We start from the raw sequence: 23,518 nt of genomic DNA on the forward strand, positions 1-23,518 counted from the left end.
TTAGCAGGTGAGATGTATGTCTTTCTCACGGCTTGGACAGGGAGAAAGAGATTTACATTGTTAAATGACTAATGAAAGGTTTTTCATTTAATGAGGTTTGTTGAAACGATCCTTCGTGTATGTTTATATTGCAAATGTTCTAATTACTTATAAGTACAGCTATCTACTTTCAGCATTTACCGAGACTGAATTCATTTACCCAATCTCTACTTTTTTGGCAATGTCCAGATTTCGTTCTAAAAATGTGAATACCCCAGTATACCTAGCATAACGTGTAGCCTTCCACTGAATTACATATGATGTGTTTTTGAAGCAGATTGAGCATCTCTTGTAATATCTCTATCCTCCATTACATTTCTAAACAGTTGCAAGCAGCACATCATTATGGAGACAGACCAAGAGGCTTGCAAGGCAGCTGCGAGCTGTCCAGCTCCAAGCCAAGGACCCGTCAAGACTGGCTGGCTGTCCTCCAACAAGAGGGGTAAGGGACTGTGTCCATTCTAAGCATCATGGGTCCCATCTACCACTGCTGAAATTAATCTAGTTTCTTCTGGAAAGTAATTTACCAGAGTAAATAGATGTTTTTTTCCTGAAATTTATTTTTCCATTACTTCTGGCAGTTAGCATGCATATTATTACTGAATATTACGTAATACTACTTGAATGCTTTACCGAGTAGTAGGGTATTTACAAGAGGCTGATAGATGGCTCTTTAGATTAATAAACTGATAAATTACTGGTCTTTGAGGGTTCCTTTCCTTTCCGGGACACAGAGTTAAAATTAGTCCTGAACTAAAAAACTATCAGTGGAGATTCTAAACTGTGTCTGGCAAACTGGCCCTGAATGTCTTAAAATCAACATCAAATCAAATTTTATTGGTCACATTCACGTGATTAGCAGATGTTATTGTGGGTGTAGCGAAATGCTTGTGCTTCTAGCTCTGACAGTGCAGTAATATCTAACAAGTAATATCTAACAAATTACACAACATATACCCAATACCCACAAATCTAAGTAACAATGAATTAAGACTATATACATATGGACGAGTGATGTCAGAGCGGAAATGACTAAGATACAGTAGAATAGTATAGAATACAGTATATACATATGAGATGAGTAATACCAGATATGTAACATTAAGTGACTAAGATACCATAGAATAGTATAGAATACAGTATATATATATGAAATGAGTAATGCAAGACATGTAATCATTATTATGTGACTAAGATACCGTGGAATAGTATAGATAGAATACAGTATATACATATGAGATGAGTCATGCCAGATATGTAAACATTATTAAAGTAACTAGTGTTCCATTCCTTAAAGTGGCCAGTGATTTCTAGTCTATGCCTATAGGCAGCAGCCTCTAATGTGCTAGTGATGGCTGTTTAACAGTCTGATGGCCTTGAGATAGAAGCTGTTTTTCAGTCTCTCTGTCCCAGCTTTGATGCACCTGTACTGACCTTGCTTTCTGGATGATAGCAGGGAAAACAGGCAGTGGCTCGGGTGGTTGATGTCCTTGATGATCTTTTTGGCCTTTGTGTGACATCGGGTGCTGTAGGTGATCTCATTGGGTGTTTCTGAATTTAAAAAAAAATTGTTTAGGCAAACACACGACTAGGAGAATCTTAGCCAAAATGTAAACATAAATGTTATATTTACTACATTGTTTTTTTATTCATAAACCTCAAAAAGATGTTAAAAATTAACCAATAAGAGCAAAGTTGTTTTTTATAGAATTGAATAACTTTTGATGAGTTAGAATTTTGTGCTGCCATAAAATGCCAATTCGATCATTCTCACAAATAAATGCTCAAAAAATGTGTACTTGACACTTCTATGCAACCAATGTTTTATAGAATCCTCAAGTCTAGAATATGGTACAAAGTTGCTAATTGGCTATAATGCTAAATTTGTCTGTAATGAGATTTGAACATGCAACTGTTGGGTTGCAGAGTTGAGTTGCCAGAGTTTCGAGATATTTGTCCACCCATCCACCCTGACCAACTACCCTACTTTCATTTTTGCCTTAAGTAACCTTCTGCCTTATGCAACCATAGCAAACGTAACATATCATACCAATTTGAGTGTCCCGGATTGTTGTTTACTATGTTAGATCTAGTTTATGAGACCAGGCTGGTTAAAAATCCAACCTTTGTCACAAATACACTCTCTCTCTCACCCATAAACAGGTAATTGCAATTCCAGGAAGCATGAAAATAAAACATTGACTACTAGGCTACAAGGATTGCCAGGAGCTCTCTCTTGGATGAGCCAAATGCTGCCTCAGCATCAGCATAGACACTATAGTACTCACTGTCTGTGGGAGCAACCACTAACTCCCTGACTGACTCATGTTGTGGTGGGTTAAGTCCAATGGCCCTGTGGTTAGTTCCACTGTCTTCCCCGTTATGCCTCATTTACTCCCTCATGTTCTCAGGCCCCCCAGTAACCAAGCCGCCATCTGATGGGACCTCTCGTTTCCAAGGAGACGGGGTTCGCTATAAGGCCAAGCTGATTGGCGTGGACTGCGTCCCAGCAGCCCAGGGAGACAAGATGTGTTTGGACTCCATGATGAAACTCAAGGTAGAGCAGACTGTGGGAAAGAGTCCACTCTATTTCTTACTGTACATATCCATTTCAGGAAGTAGCGATATTAGATATGTCATCAATCACTAGAATGAGGACGTTGTGTGGTCATTTAGCGGCAGGTATTATATGAGAAAATTATGTTCTGTTCGTTTCCAAAAATATCTTCTCGACAGCTTGTCTTTCTGGGGTCCGACACATAATGAAAAAGACATCTCAGACAAAAACATTTTACAATTCACATACATTTTAAAACATTCACATAGACATTAAAGACACACACACACACACACACACACACACATATATATATATACACATATATATATATACACATATATATATATATACATATATATATATACATATATATATACATACATACATATATATATATATATACATATATATATATATATATATATATATATATATATATACATATATATATATATATATATATATATATATATATATATATATATATGTATACATACATATACATACATATACATGGGGCGGCAGGGTAGCCTATTGGTTAGAGCATTGGACTAGTAACCGAAAGGTTGCAAGTTCAAATCCCCAAGCTGACAAGGTACAAAATCTGTCGTTCTGCCCCTGAACAGGCAGTTAACCCACTGTTCCTAGGCCGTCATTGAAAATAAGAATTTGTTCTTAACTGGCTTGCCTAGTAAAATAAAGGTAAAAAATAAACATACATATATACACACACACACATATATATATATTTGAAGTTGGAAGTTTACATGCACTTATGTTGGAGTCAACTCATTTTTCAACCACTCCACAAATTTCTTATAGTTATATAGAAATTATATATAGTTATATAACTACATAGTTATAGTTTTGGAAGTGACACAAGGAATTTTTCCAACAACTGTTTACAGACAGATTATTTCACTGATAATTCACTGTATCACAATTCCAGCGGGTCAGAAGTTTACATAAACTAAGTTGACTGTGCCTTTAAACAGCTTGTAAAATTCCAGAAAATTATGTCATAGCTTTAGAAGCTTCTAATAGGCTAATTCACATCATTTGAGTTAATTGTAGGTGTACCTGTGGATGTATTTCAAGGCCTCCCTTCAAACTCACTGCCTCTTTGCTTGACATCATGGGAAAATCAAAAGAAATCAGCCAAGACCTCAGAAAAAAAATGTAGACCTCCACAAGTCTGGTTAATCCTTGGGAGCAATTTCCAAATGCCTGAAGGTACCACGTTCGTCTGTACAAACAGTAGCAGCCGTCATGCGAAAAGTGCACATCAGTCCCAGAACAACAGCAAAGGACCTTGTGAAGATACCTTGTGAAAGTATCTCTATCCGCAGTAAAACGAGTCCTATATGGACATAACCTGAAAGGCTGCTCGACAAGGAAGAAGCCACTAAAAAAGACAGCCTATGGTTTGCAACTGCACATGGGGACAAAGATCGTACTTCTTGGAGAAATGTCCTCTGGCCTGGTGAAATAGAAATATAACTTTTTGGCCATAATGATGATTGTTATGTTTGGAGGATAAAGGGGGAGGATTGTAAGCCGAAGAACACCATCCCAACCGAGAAGCACGGGGATGGCAGCATCATGTTGTGGAGGTGCTTTGCTGCAAGAGGGACTAGTGCACTTCACTTCAGAAAAACTAGTTTTAATGACTCCAACCTAAGTGTATGTAAACTTCTGACTTCAACTGTATATACACAACTAAAGGCATACCAATTTACATTCACATTTTTCTCAATTGTGTGTGTGTGTTTGTGTTTGCATGTGGGTGTCAACACAGGGCCAGGAGGTGGCAGGCAGGAGCCAGGGACGACACAAGCAGAGGGTGTGGCTGAAGGTGTCCATTACTGGTGTGAAAATCTTAGATGAGAGGACTGGGGTAAGTCAGTGCTGATACTGCAAGACTCCACAAACGGAGTTTAATGGATATATATTTGGAAATAACTGCCCTTTTTTCCAGCATGCAAATGTATATTTATGAAAATTCAGTGGGAGGCCCACAGAAGATAGGATGGGAATACTGTCCAGGTAAACTGAGAGGATGTAGGGGCACTAAACTAAGGGCTTTAATGTCTCTCTTAGGCACGATAACACGAAGCAGGACATAATTGTATCCTATCAGATTTAATTATGAGGAATGGGATTGAGTTCAGGGAAAATATATTTTTTTTAATTAAAAAGATTATGGACCTAATCCAGATTTGTTGGGATATGTAATGCTGTAGGTAATATTGTGGGCACATTGATATCATAGATAATATTAAGAACAATTTCAGAGAAATTGCTTCTTTTTCAATTGTATTATTTATTATATATCATGAAAAATTACCATGAGAGAAACCAGCCTTCTGCTATTTTGAGGTACAGCATATCAATAATAATGTTTGAAAATGACAGATATCCCAAAATCCTGACCTTCAAATTGCTAACTTGTCCTTTTCTCTTGAATGAACTAGTACATTCTTAGGATGACAGAGGGCCATATTAGAACACTAACCTTCGCCTTTACACGGATATAACCACTTTCACCAAGAGGTGCTCTCTAGTTGCAGACGACACGATGTTTACATCGCTGACTGTCTGGCTGCTATATCCATTCCACTGTCGTCCCATTGTTTTCACAATATAGGTTGTGGAGTATGACCATGAGAGGGGGAAGATAAACTCCCTGACAAAGGATGAGTCAGACCCTAGAGCCCTCTCCTACATCTACGATCATGAAGGCACCTACACTCTGTTCTACATAAAAATGGCCAATTTGGTAAGGGGTTTTGATCTGATCCAAAGATCCAGAGATGATGCATAATCACAGTAAATACATATCTTGTTAGTACAGTATATTAATTATGAGTATGTCTTTTGGACATGCACCATAATTCTGTCTGGAATTCAATAATTTGCAGGATTTATAGAAGATTTCAACTCTGCACTTTCAGAAGTGTGTTTAATTTGTACAGCAGTGCAATGATTGAATTCTTGGCTAAAATCCTATATCAAATCAGAAGTGTAATTGACTTTTGGTTTCTTATGGAACAGGCTGACCCTGTCCTTGATGATATCAAAGAAGTCTGCCAAAGCCCAGTAACACAGGAGGACCAAGTCATAAAGGTCAATAAACCAGTAGAGGTGAGGATAAACTACACTTACTGTTGTCCAAAGGCTTGTATAGGCAATTTCTTCTGCAAACCATTTTAGGGATGTCCTGGTATATATACATATGTAGTCTCTATAATGGCCTGGGTGCCTTTTGATAACAATCCCTTGCTTCTCAATTATTATGTGTCCCTAGAATGCTGTCGCCTTACTGCTTCTTGATGAGAATATAGCTTCTCCAAAGGTAAGGAGAGCGAGTAACTGCAGAAGGTCTCTTCCTAATATGGAACAAACCAATGTTGTAGTTTTTGTATATATTGTATATTATTGCATACTCAAATATTCTAGCTACTGTACATCATCTCAATTGCCAACATGAGATATTTAATGAGATAATCTTTGGACATAATGTTAGCTTCTCATTTGAAGGGCCTGGATGACTTGGAAATGTTAAATTCCATGCCTAGCTCTCCGTCAGGGCAACCAAAGCAGGTAATGGACACATTTGATGGTCTTTTATCAACTTTAACAATTTCTATGGTTTTATATGGTAGGCCTAGGCAAACCCACCAGTCATTAACTTTCAGCAGGTGGCAGACTTGTTTTTTGTGAATGTTACATTGAGCAGCGATGACAGAATCCTGTCTACTTGTTATGGTTTTTCCCACAGATCTCATCCAGGGACGAGCTGATGGACATCTTCTCTTTCCCCAGTCAAAACTCTGACATGAATCAACCAGGTGAGTTATTACCCAGCAAACATATCATGGTTCCCTATACTTTCTCAGAATGTTAACGCTTCAAAAAGATACAAGTGGTAAGCTAAAAAACTTCCCAGATGATAGAGGTTTCCAAATATGTTTCTATTACATCACTAATATGTCACCTTTGATATAAAGAAAATGCAATGAAGGGGCAAATCTTAGTTACATGGACCAATCCTAGTTTTCAAAATAATTTTCATGGGATATTCTAATGATAACCTCTGCTGCCTGAGGGCCATGTTGGGACTCAACCTGGTCTCAGAACATTTCGTATTATTCTGTACATAAATCCGAGATATTCATTTAGTATGATATGTTATGTTTCATATGGTATGTATTAATTTGTTGATGTCTATCAACCATTTAATATGATATGCTACGAATTACAATTCGCATTATATGTTATGAATTAGAAAAACGTACAATATGTTACAAATTAGCTAAACGTACTATATGTTACTCATTTGCAAAACATATGATATGTTACGAATTCTAGCAAGGTGGCCAACGTTAGCTAGCTGGCTAACGTTAGCGAGGCTAGGGGTTAGGATTAAGGTTAAATTCAGGTGTTTAGTGTTAAAGGGTTAAGGTTAGGGGAAGGGTTAGCTAAAAGGATTAGGGTTAGCTAACATGCTAAGCAGTGGTGGAAAAAGTACCCAATTGTCATACTTACATTTACATTTACATTTAAGTCATTTAGCAGATGCTCTTATCCAGAGCGACTTACAAATTGGTGAATTCACCTTCTGACATCCAGTGGAACAGCCACTTTACAATAGTGCATCTAAATCATTAAGGGGGGTGGTGAGAAGGATTACTTATCCTATCCTAGGTATTCCTTGAAGAGGTGGGGTTTCAGGTGTCTCCGGAAGGTGGTGATTGACTCCGCTGTCCTGGCGTCGTGAGGGAGTTTGTTCCACCATTGGGGGGCCAGAGCAGCGAACAGTTTTGACTGGGCTGAGCGGGAACTGTACTTCCTCAATGGTAGGGAGGCGAGCAGGCCAGAGGTGGATGAACGCAGTGCCCTTGCTTGGGTGTAGGGCCTGATCAGAGCCTGGAGGTACTGCGGTGCCGTTCCCCTCACAGCTCCGTAGGCAAGCACCATGGTCTTGTAGCGGATGCGAGCTTCAACTGGAAGCCAGTGGAGAGAGCGGAGGAGCGGGGTGACATGAGAGAACTTGGGAAGGTTGAACACCAGACGGGCTGCGGCGTTCTGGATGAGTTGTAGGGGTTTAATGGCACAGGCAGGGAGCCCAGCCAACAGCGAGTTGCAGTAATCCAGACGGGAGATGACAAGTGCCTGGATTAGGACCTGCGCCGCTTCCTGTGTGAGGCAGGGTCGTACTCTGCGGATGTTGTAGAGCATGAACCTACAGGAACGGGCCACCGCCATGATGTTGGTTGAGAACGACAGGGTGTTGTCCAGGATCACGCCAAGGTTCTTAGCGCTCTGGGAGGAGGACACAATGGAGTTGTCAACCGTGATGGCGAGATCATGGAACGGGCAGTCCTTCCCCGGGAGGAAGAGCAGCTCCGTCTTGCCGAGGTTCAGCTTGAGGTGGTGATCCGTCATCCACACTGATATGTCTGCCAGACATGCAGAGATGCGATTCGCCACCTGGTCATCAGAAGGGGGAAAGGAGAAGATTAATTGTGTGTCGTCTGCATAGCAATGATAGGAGAGACCATGTGAGGTTATGACAGAGCCAAGTGACTTGGTGTATAGCGAGAATAGGAGAGGGCCTAGAACAGAGCCCTGGGGGACACCAGTGGTGAGCGCGCGTGGCGAGGAGACAGATTCTCGCCACGCCACCTGGTAGGAGCGACCTGTCAGGTAGGACGCAATCCAAGCGTGGGCCGCGCCGGAGATGCCCAACTCGGAGAGGGTGGAGAGGAGGATCTGATGGTTCACAGTATCGAAGGCAGCCGATAGGTCTAGAAGGATGAGAGCAGAGGAGAGAGAGTTAGCTTTAGCAGTGCGGAGCGCCTCCGTGATGCAGAGAAGAGCAGTCTCAGTTGAATGACTAGTCTTGTAACCTGACTGATTTGGATCAAGAAGGTCATTCTGAGAGAGATAGCGGGAGAGCTGGCCAAGGACGGCACGTTCAAGAGTTTTGGAGAGAAAAGAAAGAAGGGATACTGGTCTGTAGTTGTTGACATCGGAGGGATCGAGTGTAGGTTTTTTCAGAAGGGGTGCAACTCTCGCTCTCTTGAAGACGGAAGGGACGTAGCCAGCGGTCAGGGATGAGTTGATGAGCGAGGTGAGGTAAGGGAGAAGGTCCCCGGAAATGGTCTGGAGAAGAGAGGAGGGGATAGGGTCAAGCGGGCAGGTTGTTGGGCGGCCGGCCGTCACAAGAAGCGAGATTTCATCTGGAGAGAGAGGGGAGAAAGAGGTCAGAGCACAGGGTAGGGCAGTGTGAGCAGAACCAGCGGTGTCGTTTGACTTAGCAAACGAGGATCGGATGTCGTCGACCTTCTTTTCAAAATGGTTGACGAAGTCATCTGCAGAGAGGGAGGAGGGGGGGGAGGGGGAGGAGGATTCAGGAGGGAGGAGAAGGTGGCAAAGAGCTTCCTAGGGTTAGAGGCAGATGCTTGGAATTTAGAGTGGTAGAAAGTGGCTTTAGCAGCAGAGACAGAGGAGGAAAATGTAGAGAGGAGGGAGTGAAAGGATGCCAGGTCCGCAGGGAGGCGAGTTTTCCTCCATTTCCGCTCGGCTGCCCGGAGCTCTGTTCTGTGAGCTCGCAATGAGTCATCGAGCCACGGAGCGGGAGGGGAGGACCGAGCCGGCCTGGAGGATAGGGGACATAGAGAGTCAAAGGATGCAGAAAGGGAAGAGAGGAGGGTTGAGGAGGCAGAATCAGGAGAAAGGTTGGAGAAGGTATGAGCAGAGGGAAGAGATGATAGGATGGAAGAGGAGAGAGTAGCGGGGGAGAGAGAGAGTAAAAGTAAAGATACCTTAATATAAAATGACTCTAGTAAAAGTGAAAGTCACCCAGTAAAATAGTACTTAAGTACTGGTTTTACATATAGTTAAGTATCAAAAGTAAAAGTATAAATATTTCAAATTCCTTATATTAAGAAAACCAGACAACAACATTTTCTTGTTTTTTAAATTAACCGATAGCCAGGGGCACACTCCAACACTCAGACATCATTTACAAATTAAGCATGTGTGTTTGGTGAGTCCACCAGATCAGAGGCTGTATGGAGGACCAGGGATGTTCCCTTGATAAGCAGGTGAATTTGACAATTTTTCTGCCCTGCTAAGCATTCAAAATGTAACATACTTTTGGGTGTCAGGGAAAATGTATGGAGTAAAAAATACATTATTTTCTTTAGGAATGTAGTAAAGTAAAAGTTGTCAAAAATATAAATAGTAAAGTAAAGTACAGGTACCAAAAAAACTACTTAAGTAGTACTTTAAAGTATTTTTACTTAAGTACTTTACACCATTGATGCTAAGCAATTGCAAAGTAGCTAAAAAGTAGTAAGTGTTTGAAAAGTTTCTAATGAGCTAAAATTGTCTGTGATGAGATTCGAACTCCCAACTTTTGAGTTACTAGATGTTCGCCCACCCATCCACCTTACTGTTGCTTTTGTCTTAAGTAACCATCTGTCTTATGTAACTATACCAAACGTAACATATCTTGCTAATTTTATAATCCCGGATTTATATTTACTATGTTATGTTTAGTCTATGAGACCAGGCTGTGGGACTACACTACAACATTACCTAAATTCAAGGAATGTTGACTGTTTGCTGGGTAGTAACATTGGAATAATAAATGTCATATCATTGGCATTGTAACATGGCTTCATTTCAACCCTTGACTCATTAAGAATTTAGGCAGAATTTGAGATGTAAATATCCATCCAGACCACCACCACTAAACAACCTGCTTCTCTGACATACATGTTTTAAGCTATGTCCACATTGTAAGCGGACAATAATTACATTCTATTTCATATGCCCAGCGCAATAATAGACTCCAATCCTATTTTTTGAAACGGAAAGTGTAGCGTGGACATAACTAGCATCACAAGGAGAATGCTTTGCCACTTTTAATATACCTTCTGATTTCTTCAAGGATCTCCACAGTCTCTGTCAGTTCCTCAGATATTTCCCACCTTCCCTGGTCAGCCGATCGCTGTTGCATCATTCATCTCACCTCCTGTTTCAATACCTTGGTGTCAGCAAGGGCCCCTCCCAACTCTCTCACCCAGTTCAAATGGATCCTGGGGGGCTCCGGCCCCCTGGCCTTCCCAGCCCAACATGACTGGATGGATCCCGGGGCCGGGTGGCATGATGCCCTATGGAGGCCCCCAGCTGCAGGGGTACGGAGTGAACCCACAGCCAGGGGTTATGTGGGGTCAGAACACAATGAGCTTTCCCACCTCTGCCCCAAACTACACACCCTACAGGGCAGGGGGACTCCAGCAGAAGCCCGGCTCTCCTACCACCAACAACAAACCAGTCCAAGGATGAACTGGCTTAGAGAGCCAATGAAATGTCCCTGTCGTCTTAATGTCTGTATGCTTGGCATTGTCAGGGTCGGATTACAGAACGGGCACGCAGGGCACGACCTTCTATGCCCCCTGATGTTGCGGGGTCCCCAGATAGCATATTATACCAAAATGTGTAGAATTACAGAAAATGTGCTTTAAAACTGCAACCTTTTCTCTCCGCCTCATGGCAAAATGTGAACAATGGCATGAGATGAGCTGTAAAACAGAATATTCTTCTCTGACCCATGGCAAAAAGTGTAGAATTGCAGGAAATTAACTTTAAAACTGTACGATTTTCTCATAGCCTCATAACACAAGGTATAGAATAGCATTATAAAACTACAATTTTTTTAAGGAAGTTAGCAGTTTTCCTATTAAAAAAATATCTGGATACCCAAAATGTAGTAGTCCGGCCCTGTGCGTTGTCTTTCAGTACTTAGTAGTGCCTTTTCCATATGTATGTATTCCGTATTCTATTCCGTATGTATGAATCTGTTTACTAGGGTGCAGTTCTACATTGCTTTTGATAATGTACATTTGTGAATTTGAGCTTAACAGTAATTATATCTGTAGATTGTTCAGTAGACTTTACTTTTTTTGACATGATCATTTAGATGAAAAAGTAAGACAAATTAAATTCAAATGCTGTAGTTTTGGAGGGATCTCAGAGCTGAACTTGTTTACAATTCTGAGAATTCACATGAAAGACAAATTTGACATTATTTTAAAATGTATTTTCTCCATCTATCTAAACAAGATAAAGTGGTTATGTTTATGTTCTAGAAAGTGAATTCCATGCATGCTGTTGGACTCATGATGGGATTAGTGTTCTTAAATCATGTTTGTGTAGATATTTAAATCAAGTAATGAGGGTTGAATAGATTTGAGTATCTCAGCTCCATTTTGGATTAAAAGGGTATTAGGCCTACTGATAATGTAAAAAAAAGTACTCGTTTTTGAAGAGGGACATACACTTTGTAATGCTAATCATATCAAAAGACAGTCATGGAAATAAATTGTGTCATGGATTTCATAATAAAAATGCATATTTTACGGTAATATACTCTACAGATTCATCATCTTATGGTCTAAATTAACTCTTCCAGTAGCCTTTTTGTCACCCCCATCTATTTCCTGATTTAGCATTAGGGATATCCATTGAGAAACAGACCGAACAATATAGCGCAGCATGCTTGAATGGCACCCAAAATACGAGTTCAACATGGACCACTTAATTTTAATCTAAATTGGAGTTAACCTTCAAACGGACAAAGATGGTAAGATATCACTTAAACATTGATGAAAAGAAAACATGCAAAAGATTAATACTATTGGACAGCCTATACATAGGCCATAATAAAATGGGGATATACGTTTTCTGCAGCGTATTAATGGCTACGTTGATACAGGCAGACCCAATTCTCATCTCCACCCAATTATTGGCCATTGGTCAAAATACCAATTAGTAGAAAAATATAAAAATTGGGCTGCCTGTTTAAACGCAGCGTTTGTAGCGCATATTCTCACTTTCTCTGTAACCCATCACGGTTTCATGTTATTATTATTTTCAATTATCGCGCTTCTACAAATACCTTCTTGTGATGGGGTTTCGATGTCATGGCATCCATAAACCACGTTAAACTTGAAACAAATATTTACATCTATCTCTGTATGGCAGTCGACTGGTTGATCTCCAAGACATTTTTAGTAAATCACTGAACATTTCTGTAAAAAACCCAACGATAAAGCCTTTTTTATTGGTTTCAAGTTGTTGCGGGTACGTGTACTTGGTTCAGCAGTGTACTTGGTTCAGCAGCAGCCCTAGTTCCGGGAAGGCAAAGTGTTCCCATTTTTATCCATTTCATGTCCGAGGTAGAATTCCGCACAGAGAGCAAGTCAAGTGCAACTATAGGCCTACCGCTGGCCAATCAGATAGCCCAGATCACCTTCTGCACAAGTTCCTCAAGCCATAGACTGTAAATATAAACCTCGAACGCACAGCAAAGATGATACTGTGATATTTCAAAACGTGTACAGCCATGATAAGAGAGAGACTCAACGAATACAACAAAGAGCTGCTGTTTTTATGAGTAAGTTCATGTTTAAGTTGTTATTCAGCACTGTCAACTTCATTCAACACTTGTATAAATCATAAAATGCACTTCAGACTGACCATCAGATCAGTCCATAAAAAAAACTATTATTATATTATTATGCTCACTTGGATGTCTCATAAGTAATACAACAAAATATCTAATCCCATTGTGATCATAGACCTACAAATTATTAAATATAATTTCAAAATGGTCTGAGAAGAATAATATTGGCAGGACAATTCAAGTATAGCCAATATGCAGTGATAATGTATTGGCACGCCGCCAAACTTACCCTAGTTAAAACTGACTATCCTACCGATCCTCGACTTCGGCGATGTCATCTACAAAATAGCTTCCAACACTCTACTCAGCCATCTGGATGCATTTTATCACAGTGCCATCCGTTTTGTTACTAAAGCACATTATACCACCCACCACTGCGACCTGTATGATCTAGTCGGCTGGCCCTCGCTACATATTCGTCGCCAGACCCACTGGCTCCAGGTCATCTACAAGTCCATGCTAGGTAAAGCTCCGCCTTATCTCAGTTCACTGGTCACAATGGCAACACCCACCTGTAGCACGCGCTCCAGCAGGTGTATCTCACTGATCATCCCTAAAGCCAACACCTCATTTGGCCGCCTTTCGTTCCAGTTCTCTGCTGCGACTGGAACGAATTGCAAAAATCGCTGAAGTTGGAGACTTTTATCTCCTTCACCAACTTCAAACATCTGCTATCTGAGCAGCTAACCGATCGCTGCAGCTGTACACAGTCTATCGGTAAATAGCCCACCCAATTTTACCTACCTCTTCCCCATACTGTTTATATTTATTTACTTTTCTGCTCTTTTGCACACCAATATCTCTACCTGGACATGACCATCTGATAATTTATCACTCCAGTGTTAATCTGCAAAATTGTAATTATTCGCCTACCTCCTCATGCATTTTGCATACAATGTATATAGACTCTCTTTTTTCCCTTTTTTTCTACTGTGTTATTGACTTGTTAATTGTTTACTCCATGTAAACTCTGTGTTGTTGTCTGTTCACACTGCTATGCTTTATCTTGGCTAGGTCGCAGTTGCAAATGAGAACTTGTTCTCAACTAGTCTACCTGGTTAAATAAAGGTGGAATAAAAAATAAAATAAAATAAAAAACAGCAAAAAAATACTGTCAATTGAGATGTACAAACTATGGTAAAAGGGGATGACGAGTGGATAAGAGGCAATCCGTAATTTCGATTAAGACATTAATGAGCGAGCTAAGACGGACGTAGTCAATATAACTATTTTTTCAGCACTTTTGAAATTTAAATTCAGAACGTGGACAGTTCTTACAATATTCTCCCTGAACACCAAGTCAGAACCGTAGAATAAATAATGGGGACATATAAGCAGACAATGAAAGCTCTTACAATGTTCGATGATGACATTTCTCTAAAACAGGCTATAGGCTAGGCTACATGTGCACCACCAAGTCAGAACAGTAGGGGGAAAGTGACCAAATTATTAGGATAAGGCACATGGGCTACTAACAGTTTACTACACAACATACACTTAGTATGAATTTCATAGCTACAGTATACATACAGTTGAAGTCGGAAGTTTACATACGTTTAGGTTGGAGTCATTAAAACTAATTTTACAACCACTCCACCATTTTTTTGTCAACAAACTATAGTTTTGGCAAGTCCGTTAGGACATCTACTTTGTGCATGACACAAGTAATTTTTCCAACAATTGTTTACAGACAGATTATTTCACTTATAACTCACTGTATCACAATTCCAGTGGGTCAGAGGTTTACATACAGTAAGTTGACTGTGCCTTTAAACAGCTTGGAAAATTCCAGAAAATTATGTCATGGCTTTAGAAGCTTCTGATATGCTAATTCACATCATTTTAGTCAATTGGAGATGTACCTGTGGATGTATTTCAAGTCCTGCCTTCAAACTCAGTGCCTCTTTGCTTGACATCATGGGAAAATCAAAAGAAATCAGCCAAGACTTCAGAAAAAAAAATCGTAGACCTCCACAAGTCTGGTTCATCCTTGGGAGCAATTTCCAAATGCCTGAAGGTACCGTGTTCATCTGTACAAACAATAGTGCGCAAGTATAAACACCATGGGACCATGCAGCCGTCATACCGCTCAGGAAGGAGACATGTTCTGTCTCCTAGAGATGAACGTACTTTGGTGCAAAAAGTGCAAATCAATCCCAGATCAACAGCAAAGAACCTTGTGAAGATGCTGGAGGAAACAGTTAAAAAGTATCTATAGCCACAGTAAAATGAGTCCTATATCGACATAACCTGAAGGCTGCTCAGCAAGGAAGAAGCCACTGCTCCAAAACCGCCATTAAAAAGCCAGCCTACAGTTTGCAACTGCACATGGGGACAGAGATCGTACTTTTTAGAGAAATGTCCTCTGGTCTGATGAAATAAAAATCTAACTGTTTGGCCATAATGACCATCATTATGTTTGGAGGAAAAAGGGGGAGGCTTGCAAGCCGAAGAACACCATCCCAACCGTGAAGCACGGGGTGGCAGCATCATGTTGTGGGGGTGCTTTGCTGCAGGAGGGACTGGTGCACTTCACAAAATAGATGGCTTCATGAGGAAGGGAAATTATGTGGATATATTCAAGCAACATCTTCAAGACATCAGTCAGGAAGTCAAAGCTTGGTCGCAAATGGTTCTTCCAAATGGACAATGACTCCAAGCATACTTCCAAAGTTGTGGCAAAATGGCTTAAGGACAACAAAGTCAAGCTATTGGAGTGGCCATCACAAAGCCCCGACCGTAATCCTATAGACAATTTGTGGGCAGAACTGAAAAAGTGTGTGCGAGCAAGGAGGCCTACAAACCTGACTCAGTTACACCAGCTCTGTCAGGAGGAATGGGCTAAAATTCATCAAACTTATTGTGGGAAACTTGTGGAAGGCTACCCGAAACGTTTGACCCAAGTTAAACAATTTAAAGGCAATGTTACCAAATACTAATTGAGTGTATGTAGACTTCTGACCCACTGGGAATGTGATGAAAGAAATAAAAGCTGAAAAAAATCATTATCTTTTCTATTATTCTGACATTTCACATTCTTAAAATAAAGTGGTGATCCTAACTGACCAAAGACAGGGAATTCTTACTAGGATTAAATGCCAGGAATGGTGAAAAACAGAGTTTAAATGTATTTGGCTAAGGTGTATGTAAACTTCCGACTTCAACTGTATCTCCCTGGTATATTACATAATTTATGCAGCAGCATACAAGACAATTTTGCACTCACCTTGTTGTGCTGTGCCCACTTGAACAGGAAGGTGGCGCGGCGGTCCTTGTGGACAAATTTTGTTTTCAAACTTTCTCATCAAAGTCTGGCATTCTTGGGATTGATGGTGCTTTCAATACAGGTGAGAATGTTTTAAAAAAACAGGGTTGAATCATGACATCAGTGATCTTCAGGTGGGGCAGCCAGCGGAAAATACCGTGCGTACGGGTTGGTAAACAGGTGGGGCTCAAAACAGGTGGGGCATTGCCCTGAATGATGGGTCGCCACTGTGTATTGGGCATAAACCTCATTGCTACAGAATTGTTTTTAATCGGTTAATGTTGCTTAGGCTTAGTTTCATGTTTGAAAGAAATCTGAGCGGTAGATCCCGGCTTGCATTTTGACTTAGAAAGGGATCTTGGGGACCACTGTTATATGGTAAAGACGAAAGAGTGACTTTCACATGCTGCCTACTCTGTGATACAATCATCACTTGTTTAGATGGGCCATGATTCATTTCACTGTTTCAGTTAACAAATCTGATTCAGTTAACAAATCCAACTTACAAACAATGCTGCAGGTTAGAATATAATTTATCTAGTTTTAGGTAGCTAAAGAACAAAATAATGTCCACTTTAAATTGATCATCAGGATGTAGTGTGGAATAATCTGCTTTTCAGTTTGTAAATGACTCAATTAAGTGGAACATTTCAATTTGTACTCAAGCCATTTTGATTGGTTGTTATTTATCTGTGTAAAAAGTAGTGGTTCAGTCAGTGATGAGAGGAATCATTGATGTCACCAGTTAATTATTTACAATCAGCATACTTGTAACGTATACACAGGCAGTCAGGAAGCAGGTGCAGAAGGTGAGGGCATACTGTCTGATGGGCGAAATAAAGATAGCACTGGAGTAGGAAGTCCCGTCATATTCGTCCGGGACAGACAATAGGACATCGCTGACCTGGGTGGACTGCTGGATGAGCTGGGGGACTGGCTCGCTGGGACGAATCGGTGTAGAGGCTCCTCTGCTAGTTGAGGCTGAATCCTCTCGGGTATTGTCGAAGGTAGTGGAGAACAGGACCTCATCTATTACGGTACCCAGTTGAGCTAGCAGGTCATGGTGTTGACGGAGTAGATGTTCCTATACGTCGACCATCTGGGAGATATCCTTAACTTCTGCTGCTTCCATATTTTCGTGAGGCAGTATTCTGTATTGTAAACACAAGGAGTCAAGAAGCAGGTGCAGAAGGTGAGTTTAATAATAATAAACATGAAGATAATATAAAACAGGAGAAGCGTACTGAACGTAACCAAAACCAATACTGCCTGATGACAGAGGCTACTGAGGGCTATTTGAAGGGAGAGTAATCAGAGCGGTGATGAAGTCTAGGTGGTTGCCAGGTGTTTGCCAGGTATGCACAATTTAATTAGATATCCTATTTAATTAGATATTTGTTTAATCAGGTTTTTATTATTTGGAAACCAATTTTGCTTTAGCCTTTATACACGTATGCCATACACAAACTACACCTATATGTTAATAATATAACTCATGTGAACTCTTTCAGACAATTTTGGAATGTTCTATCTAGAGGCAATGCAAATGTCAAAGGGCACACAGTTCTGTTTTGAGTAATCAAGTGCTCGAGTACAATGCCATATAGGCTCCGTCTGTTGTGGTACAGAGACAGGTCTTTCTTATTTCCTCTGCGTGTCCCAATAAAAATATCATTAGCAAAACATGCACCTCATTGGCCCACTTATGACTGCGACTGCCATTTCTATGGCAACCACTGCAGAGGGATACATGAGGTTCGTAGGTATGTGGTTGTAGTTACTTCCTGCATCTCTTCATTGTTTCATTCTTTTAACCCTTAAATCTGCAAAGATCTCCCAATTCTTTCAGAGGTAACATTGATCATACAAGTGCATTGTCTGTGACAATCTGACCTACACTTGATAGCTGTGCCATGACCTCCATCTCAGAACATCTGCCCTAACTGGTTATATGGTAGTTTGGCTTGCATGTGACATGTGGTTTGGTTGCACCTACCATGTTAAATGTCAGTAGACCTGTAGTGTTTAGATGATTTGAAAGATTCTATTGAATGGATGTGTAAAGAAAGAGAGGTGTGTGGGGGTGGTTGCTCTGGTCTTGTTATTATTATTGCAAACTTCCTGCTTACGAACTAAGCTCCATTCTCACCTTGCTCCATCTGTTTCAGGGGGAGAGTGTGGATGTTCGTGCATTGAGGGCCAGGTTCCATGCCAAGGCTGACATGGCAGGTAGTCGAGACAGCACTTCTCCAAAACCTCCACTGCGAGGATTTGGGAGAGGAGGCCCGAGGTTGGCAGACGTCAGTGTTACAGCAAACGGAGGGGTCCGAAATAAACTCATGCTTATGGTTCCCACACCACCACTTCCTGGATCAAGCTACACCCCGGAACTTCAGAGGCTACCACCACAACATGTAAGGGCTGAACTGGAGGGCATGTCCACCAGCTCCGAGCCTCATAGTGTCTTCCACCACCTTCCACCATCACACCGACCCCACAGAGCTGCCAAGGAGCTGCCCCTACCAGCACCCCCACCGACAAACATAGACCAACAAGGCAGGGTGAGAGTCACTGGGGAGCTTCTGCAGAACATGATGCTGAAGCATAAGCGATTACACCCCGGCCCTACCAAGCCGACGCCCCCCTCCCTGCCCAACCAGAGAAATCTGACAGGGGTGACCCCCCTGAGAAGGGCCCTGCCCCCTGAGGCTCCCAGCCCCATAAAACCCAGACGGCCCCCTCACATCAACCTGCAGGCCCATCAGAGAAGCACCAGGGCAACACACCTCGCAGGGCAACCAGGGTTAAGGAAGACTGACGGTAAAGCAGCTTGATTTCCAATGAAAAAGCACCCCCTCCATTACAAGTGTAAAAGGGGAAAACTGACTAAACACATGTATGGACTTACTGTAAGCAGCATAGTAGCACAGGAAAGTCATCTGTTCATTTACAACCTATCAAGGTCAAGTATGCTGTGCACCTTATCTGTTTACTAAGTTAAAACCTCTACATATCTCTCTCTAAAATAGTTTTTCCCACTCATATTCTGTAAGAAATGAATGACGAAAAGAGGTGCTCAGACTGCTGCTGCAGAACACTGCCCTGTAATAAATCTGTTAATATTTAAATCATTTCAGACCTACTGTAAACTTAAAGTGCAGGTTGTTTCTATTCTACTCAGGTGGCAGTAGTCAGTCTCTCCCAGGGCTAGTCAGTCCCTCTGGCCCCCCAAGACTTCCAACCAAGCCCAGCAGCCTTCCACGGCAGTGTACCCCAGTGTGAGTGTGCTCACTTGAAATGTCAAGTGTCGAGTGTTTAAAGTGATAGTATGAACCAAGATTGGGAAGTCGTTCTTATATTTTGGCATTTTTTTCCCCGTTACTATGTAGGCAATTGGTTACTGTACAGGAACACTGAAAAAGGTACATTTTCCACTTGATGTATTATTCCCTCTGATTTCTGTTCTCTCGTTAGACATTTCGAGGATGACCAGGGGGGATATGACGACGTAGGCCTTGATGTGAAACCACCTCCCCCGCCCCTAAATCACCCAGGGAGCTGGGACAAGAGTGGTATGACTGAAAATATTTGCTTATTTAACCATGAACACATGCAAGAGATTCACTGGCTATTGTGAATTTAAGTGCTGAATCAGGATGACTTGAGTTGACATGAATGTATGATTTACGTGAAAGCGTGTATTATGTACACATACTGTATCTCAATCCATCATTCCATAATACATGTATTTTACATGTTTATCACTTGTTCATGCATGTCATCAATTGTCTTTTCTGCTATTTCACCCACAGACTCCTGGAATGAAAATAGTTCTTCACGAGTAGATGAGGTAAGAACATTCTGTGGGAGCCTTCTATGTTTACCATCAGTGAGCATTAATGCAGAACACTGCTTCTGAAATACTGTTCCTGAAAAACATGCTTTTCATGACATTTACCTTGAATTTATCTTTTTATTCCTGGCTACAGGGGAGCAATGGAAGTGATGTCTATAAGTAAGTATAGTATAGCAATACAACTACATATTGTATGTTGAGTTCAAATATATTGGGTTTATGCTTGTCTTACAAGTAGACATCGCAATGCCTGTCATAGCACACTTGTAACAACCCATATCACAAGGGTAATGGAAAACATTTGAATAGTCCCATATCTGTTATAGTATGTTTATATGGGCGTAAGAGCTGTCCATTACAAATAGTACTCCTGACCACTCATGTCTCTTGTCTTGAAATTTCAGAGGCAATGAACAGGAGGTGAAAAACACAAGTTCTGATAAGAAGAAACAGAAAGAGTTGAGGTGGCAGCAAGAGCAGGAGAAGAGAAATCAAAAGAAAAGACTGGAAAGGGACAAGAAATACAGAAAGAAATTTAAGGTGACGCACTACATTTCCATGCGCTAACCATTCACAAGTCCAGATATCCCCCCAAACAGTGACCTGTCTGTCATAACTCACTTGCTACATATGAATATCGGAACACGTTTCAGAGTTTTGGATATTCTCTTTGTGTTATAATGAGTATGTTTACTTAATATGGAAATATAGTAATGTATTACAGTAGTGTAACAGAGATCTCATTCATTTCTGTCGGTTAGAAACACCACTTTACAACCTTCTGTATGTATTTACTTTTAACCCTTAATCAGCTGGGTACTGGGGACATAGATGTCCTTCACATGGGCAGGGTTCGACACGACTGGCAGGGGGGCAAGCATGATCTAAGTGTTCGGCAGGGAAACAGAGTGGAGATCATACGGGTTAAGAACAACCCCGATGGCAGGTGGCTAGCCCGCACACAGACTGGCACCTGTGAGTAAAACACTATTTAATTCCATAGAACTAAACAGCCCATATTTGTTTAATTTTTTTATTTTTTATTCCACCTTTATTTAACCAGGTAGGCAAGTTGAGAACAAGTTCTCATTTACATTTGCAACCTGGCCAAGATAAAGCTCATATTTTATACTAGTTTGATATGTGCTGTGACAACGTTGAAAACCACCCATGTTGTGTACCTAAAGCTACCAAAAGCCAGTAATGAAGTGTTGCTTTGCAGATGGTTACATCATTAGCACCTGTGTGGATGTGGATTATGAGGAAGTGAAACGTAAACTCAAACTGTCCAGAGAGCCTGAACCCTCACTGCCACCACCACCACCTCCTGTCCGTTTTGAAGACAATGACATCTATTATGATGTAGACTCCTCAGGAAACATGAACAGGTTGCTCTCCCACACACAAATATGCAAATCCACCCCCCCCCCCCCCCACACACACAGAGATGACTATGATGATGTGCAAGGGACATCCAATAACTTCCTCCCTCCACCTCTTGTAAATTAGGTATTTGGCATTTGAATTGAATAGAAAAAATATGTACTTTTCAGATACATAGGAGGATTAGTCAATGCCTTTCTCTGTCTGTGGTTTTTCTGAGTGTGGTGTTGCTTTGATAGCTTGCCACATTTGGCCTGTATGTTTACCTAAAACATGAAAATGGAAGTTTGTATACAGTTTAGCTTGTATGTCTGTTGCATAGAGCATGCATTGCACTGAATATAAGTAAAGTAGTTGCTAATGGCTACAAAGAAGAAATAAGAGATCAAGTTATCTACTGAAATAGGACAAAAACAACTTTTTGTGATCACACAAAAGGATGTGTGTCTTTATGTTCCAGTCTAGATCCAGTAATGAGAGAGATGCTGGAGAAAGACGAAAAGGAATTTAGAAAAAAGTTTAAGGTACATATTTTGCTCTTCTTGCAAATCTTCCAAGAAAACTGTTGAAAATTGGCATTTGACGCAATTCATGTGCACGCCCTGAAAAGCTCGATCACTCACTATTAGCCTACTCAACGATGTCATGTCATATGACATTACCAAGTCGTATAAAAAAAAAGTCAACATAACTTTTATTTTGTTCTGTCAGTTTGAGGGACCGATTTTGGTGTTACACCGCATGATGGTTGACCTGAATGCAAGCATCAAGAAGACAGGAGGGACGGATCTAGCTGTGGTCCAAGGAGAGATCCTGGAGGTCATTCGAGTCACCAGTGACAAAAAAGCCCTGTGTCGCAACAAGCAGGGGAAATGTATGTGAATACATCACCATCTAGTGACAAGTCTGTAAAAGCCCGTTTTATATCTGATTAGGCTACTGGGCTATGTATGGTCGTAGTACAGCCAAAGATACTGGTAACTAACTAAAAGGTTTCCTCTTTTGTCTGTAGTGCAGCCTAATAATCAATAAGAGATTCTAGATACATTTTTCTAGCATGTGTCATTATTCTAATTGTTGCCTCATTTTCTTTCTCTCGCAGATGGATATGTGCCCAGGGTTCTTCTACAGGCGTAGGTTTCTTATATATTTATTCAACACAATTATTGGTCATTATGAATCCAGAATCCCTGGTATTCAGTCACTGGAATCCTGTTTTACTGTTGACAACTGTGTCATAATATTCTGGGTAATACTGTTTTCAATATTCCTTTTCAGGGAAGGGGATGATGTTTATGACGATGTCGATCATATCACCGGTATGTTATTATTTAATTTTTTTACAGTTTACTCTGGTTTCTTGAAAGGGTGCTACGCAGGAATAATTACTGTAAATCAAGCTAGTGGAGAGACTACGACGTCATTGTCCTGGCCGGCCCGAATTCCTAGACATGTTTTTTATACTCAGTGAATATGCTTCGTAGGAAAAGCGCAAGACGATTTAACCCCTTTCCTGACCGCCTTGCAGATATTTATGACAACGCCAATGTCTATAATGACACAATCCAATGAAGCCCTGTTCCTTTCCTGACCAATGTGAATCCCCAATACTGGACTAAAAGTAATGCTCGTCTTCCATGGAAACACACACTCACTCCCTAAGAATTAAAAGAACAATCGGCGCATGAATGTTGTTTGCGGCAATTTGAAAACTATACTCTATATGCTTTGTTCTTGGCTGGGATTCTTGAGATTATTTTTTGAAAAATAAATACTTTTTTGTGAATATTTATTGTGTGTTATCATGTGTTATTACTAGAGGCGAAAGAAACACACCTATTTAGGAGAGGTGCTGACTAGCGGAATAGAACACCT

The 23,518-nt window shown here is 40.9% G+C and overlaps 2 protein-coding genes across 4 annotated transcripts in view; both read left to right on the plus strand.

Annotated features, from left to right (window-relative positions):
- The window catches only part of LOC135512660 (disabled homolog 2-like), a 12,078-nt gene extending 39 nt beyond the window's left edge, over positions 1 to 12,039 (plus strand). The window contains exons 1-10 of the mRNA XM_064934908.1: positions 1 to 7; positions 366 to 481; positions 2,451 to 2,596; positions 4,398 to 4,496; positions 5,247 to 5,378; positions 5,654 to 5,743; positions 5,907 to 5,954; positions 6,140 to 6,202; positions 6,381 to 6,450; positions 10,563 to 12,039. The exon at positions 1 to 7 is cut by the window's left edge and continues 39 nt beyond it. Coding sequence (XP_064790980.1) covers positions 385 to 481; positions 2,451 to 2,596; positions 4,398 to 4,496; positions 5,247 to 5,378; positions 5,654 to 5,743; positions 5,907 to 5,954; positions 6,140 to 6,202; positions 6,381 to 6,450; positions 10,563 to 10,960 — 1,143 coding nt within the window. The 5' untranslated portion in view covers positions 1 to 7; positions 366 to 384 and the 3' untranslated portion in view covers positions 10,961 to 12,039. The remainder of the gene's footprint in view (positions 8 to 365; positions 482 to 2,450; positions 2,597 to 4,397; positions 4,497 to 5,246; positions 5,379 to 5,653; positions 5,744 to 5,906; positions 5,955 to 6,139; positions 6,203 to 6,380; positions 6,451 to 10,562) is intronic.
- A 112-nt stretch (positions 12,040 to 12,151) lies between these two features.
- LOC135511701 (FYN-binding protein 1-like) lies at positions 12,152 to 23,429 on the plus strand. 3 transcript variants are annotated; one of them, XM_064933176.1, is made up of 14 exons: positions 12,152 to 12,257; positions 18,573 to 19,224; positions 19,586 to 19,682; positions 19,879 to 19,976; positions 20,217 to 20,254; positions 20,394 to 20,419; positions 20,665 to 20,800; positions 21,073 to 21,235; positions 21,483 to 21,648; positions 22,104 to 22,167; positions 22,355 to 22,517; positions 22,746 to 22,776; positions 22,922 to 22,962; positions 23,172 to 23,429. In XM_064933176.1, the coding sequence occupies exons 1-14, from the start codon at positions 12,255 to 12,257 to the stop codon at positions 23,213 to 23,215; spliced, it is 1,722 nt and encodes a 573-aa protein (XP_064789248.1). In that variant the 5' UTR covers positions 12,152 to 12,254; the 3' UTR covers positions 23,216 to 23,429. The 3 variants fall into 3 exon arrangements, with proteins under 3 accessions (XP_064789248.1, XP_064789250.1, XP_064789249.1); XM_064933178.1 differs by lacking the exon at positions 12,152 to 12,257 and adding an exon at positions 12,985 to 13,070; XM_064933177.1 differs by lacking the exon at positions 12,152 to 12,257 and adding an exon at positions 17,205 to 17,596.
- The last annotated feature ends 89 nt before the right edge of the window (positions 23,430 to 23,518 follow it).

Source organism: Oncorhynchus masou, chromosome 24 (assembly GCF_036934945.1).
Source record: "Oncorhynchus masou masou isolate Uvic2021 chromosome 24, UVic_Omas_1.1, whole genome shotgun sequence".
Taxonomy (NCBI): domain Eukaryota; kingdom Metazoa; phylum Chordata; class Actinopteri; order Salmoniformes; family Salmonidae; genus Oncorhynchus; species Oncorhynchus masou.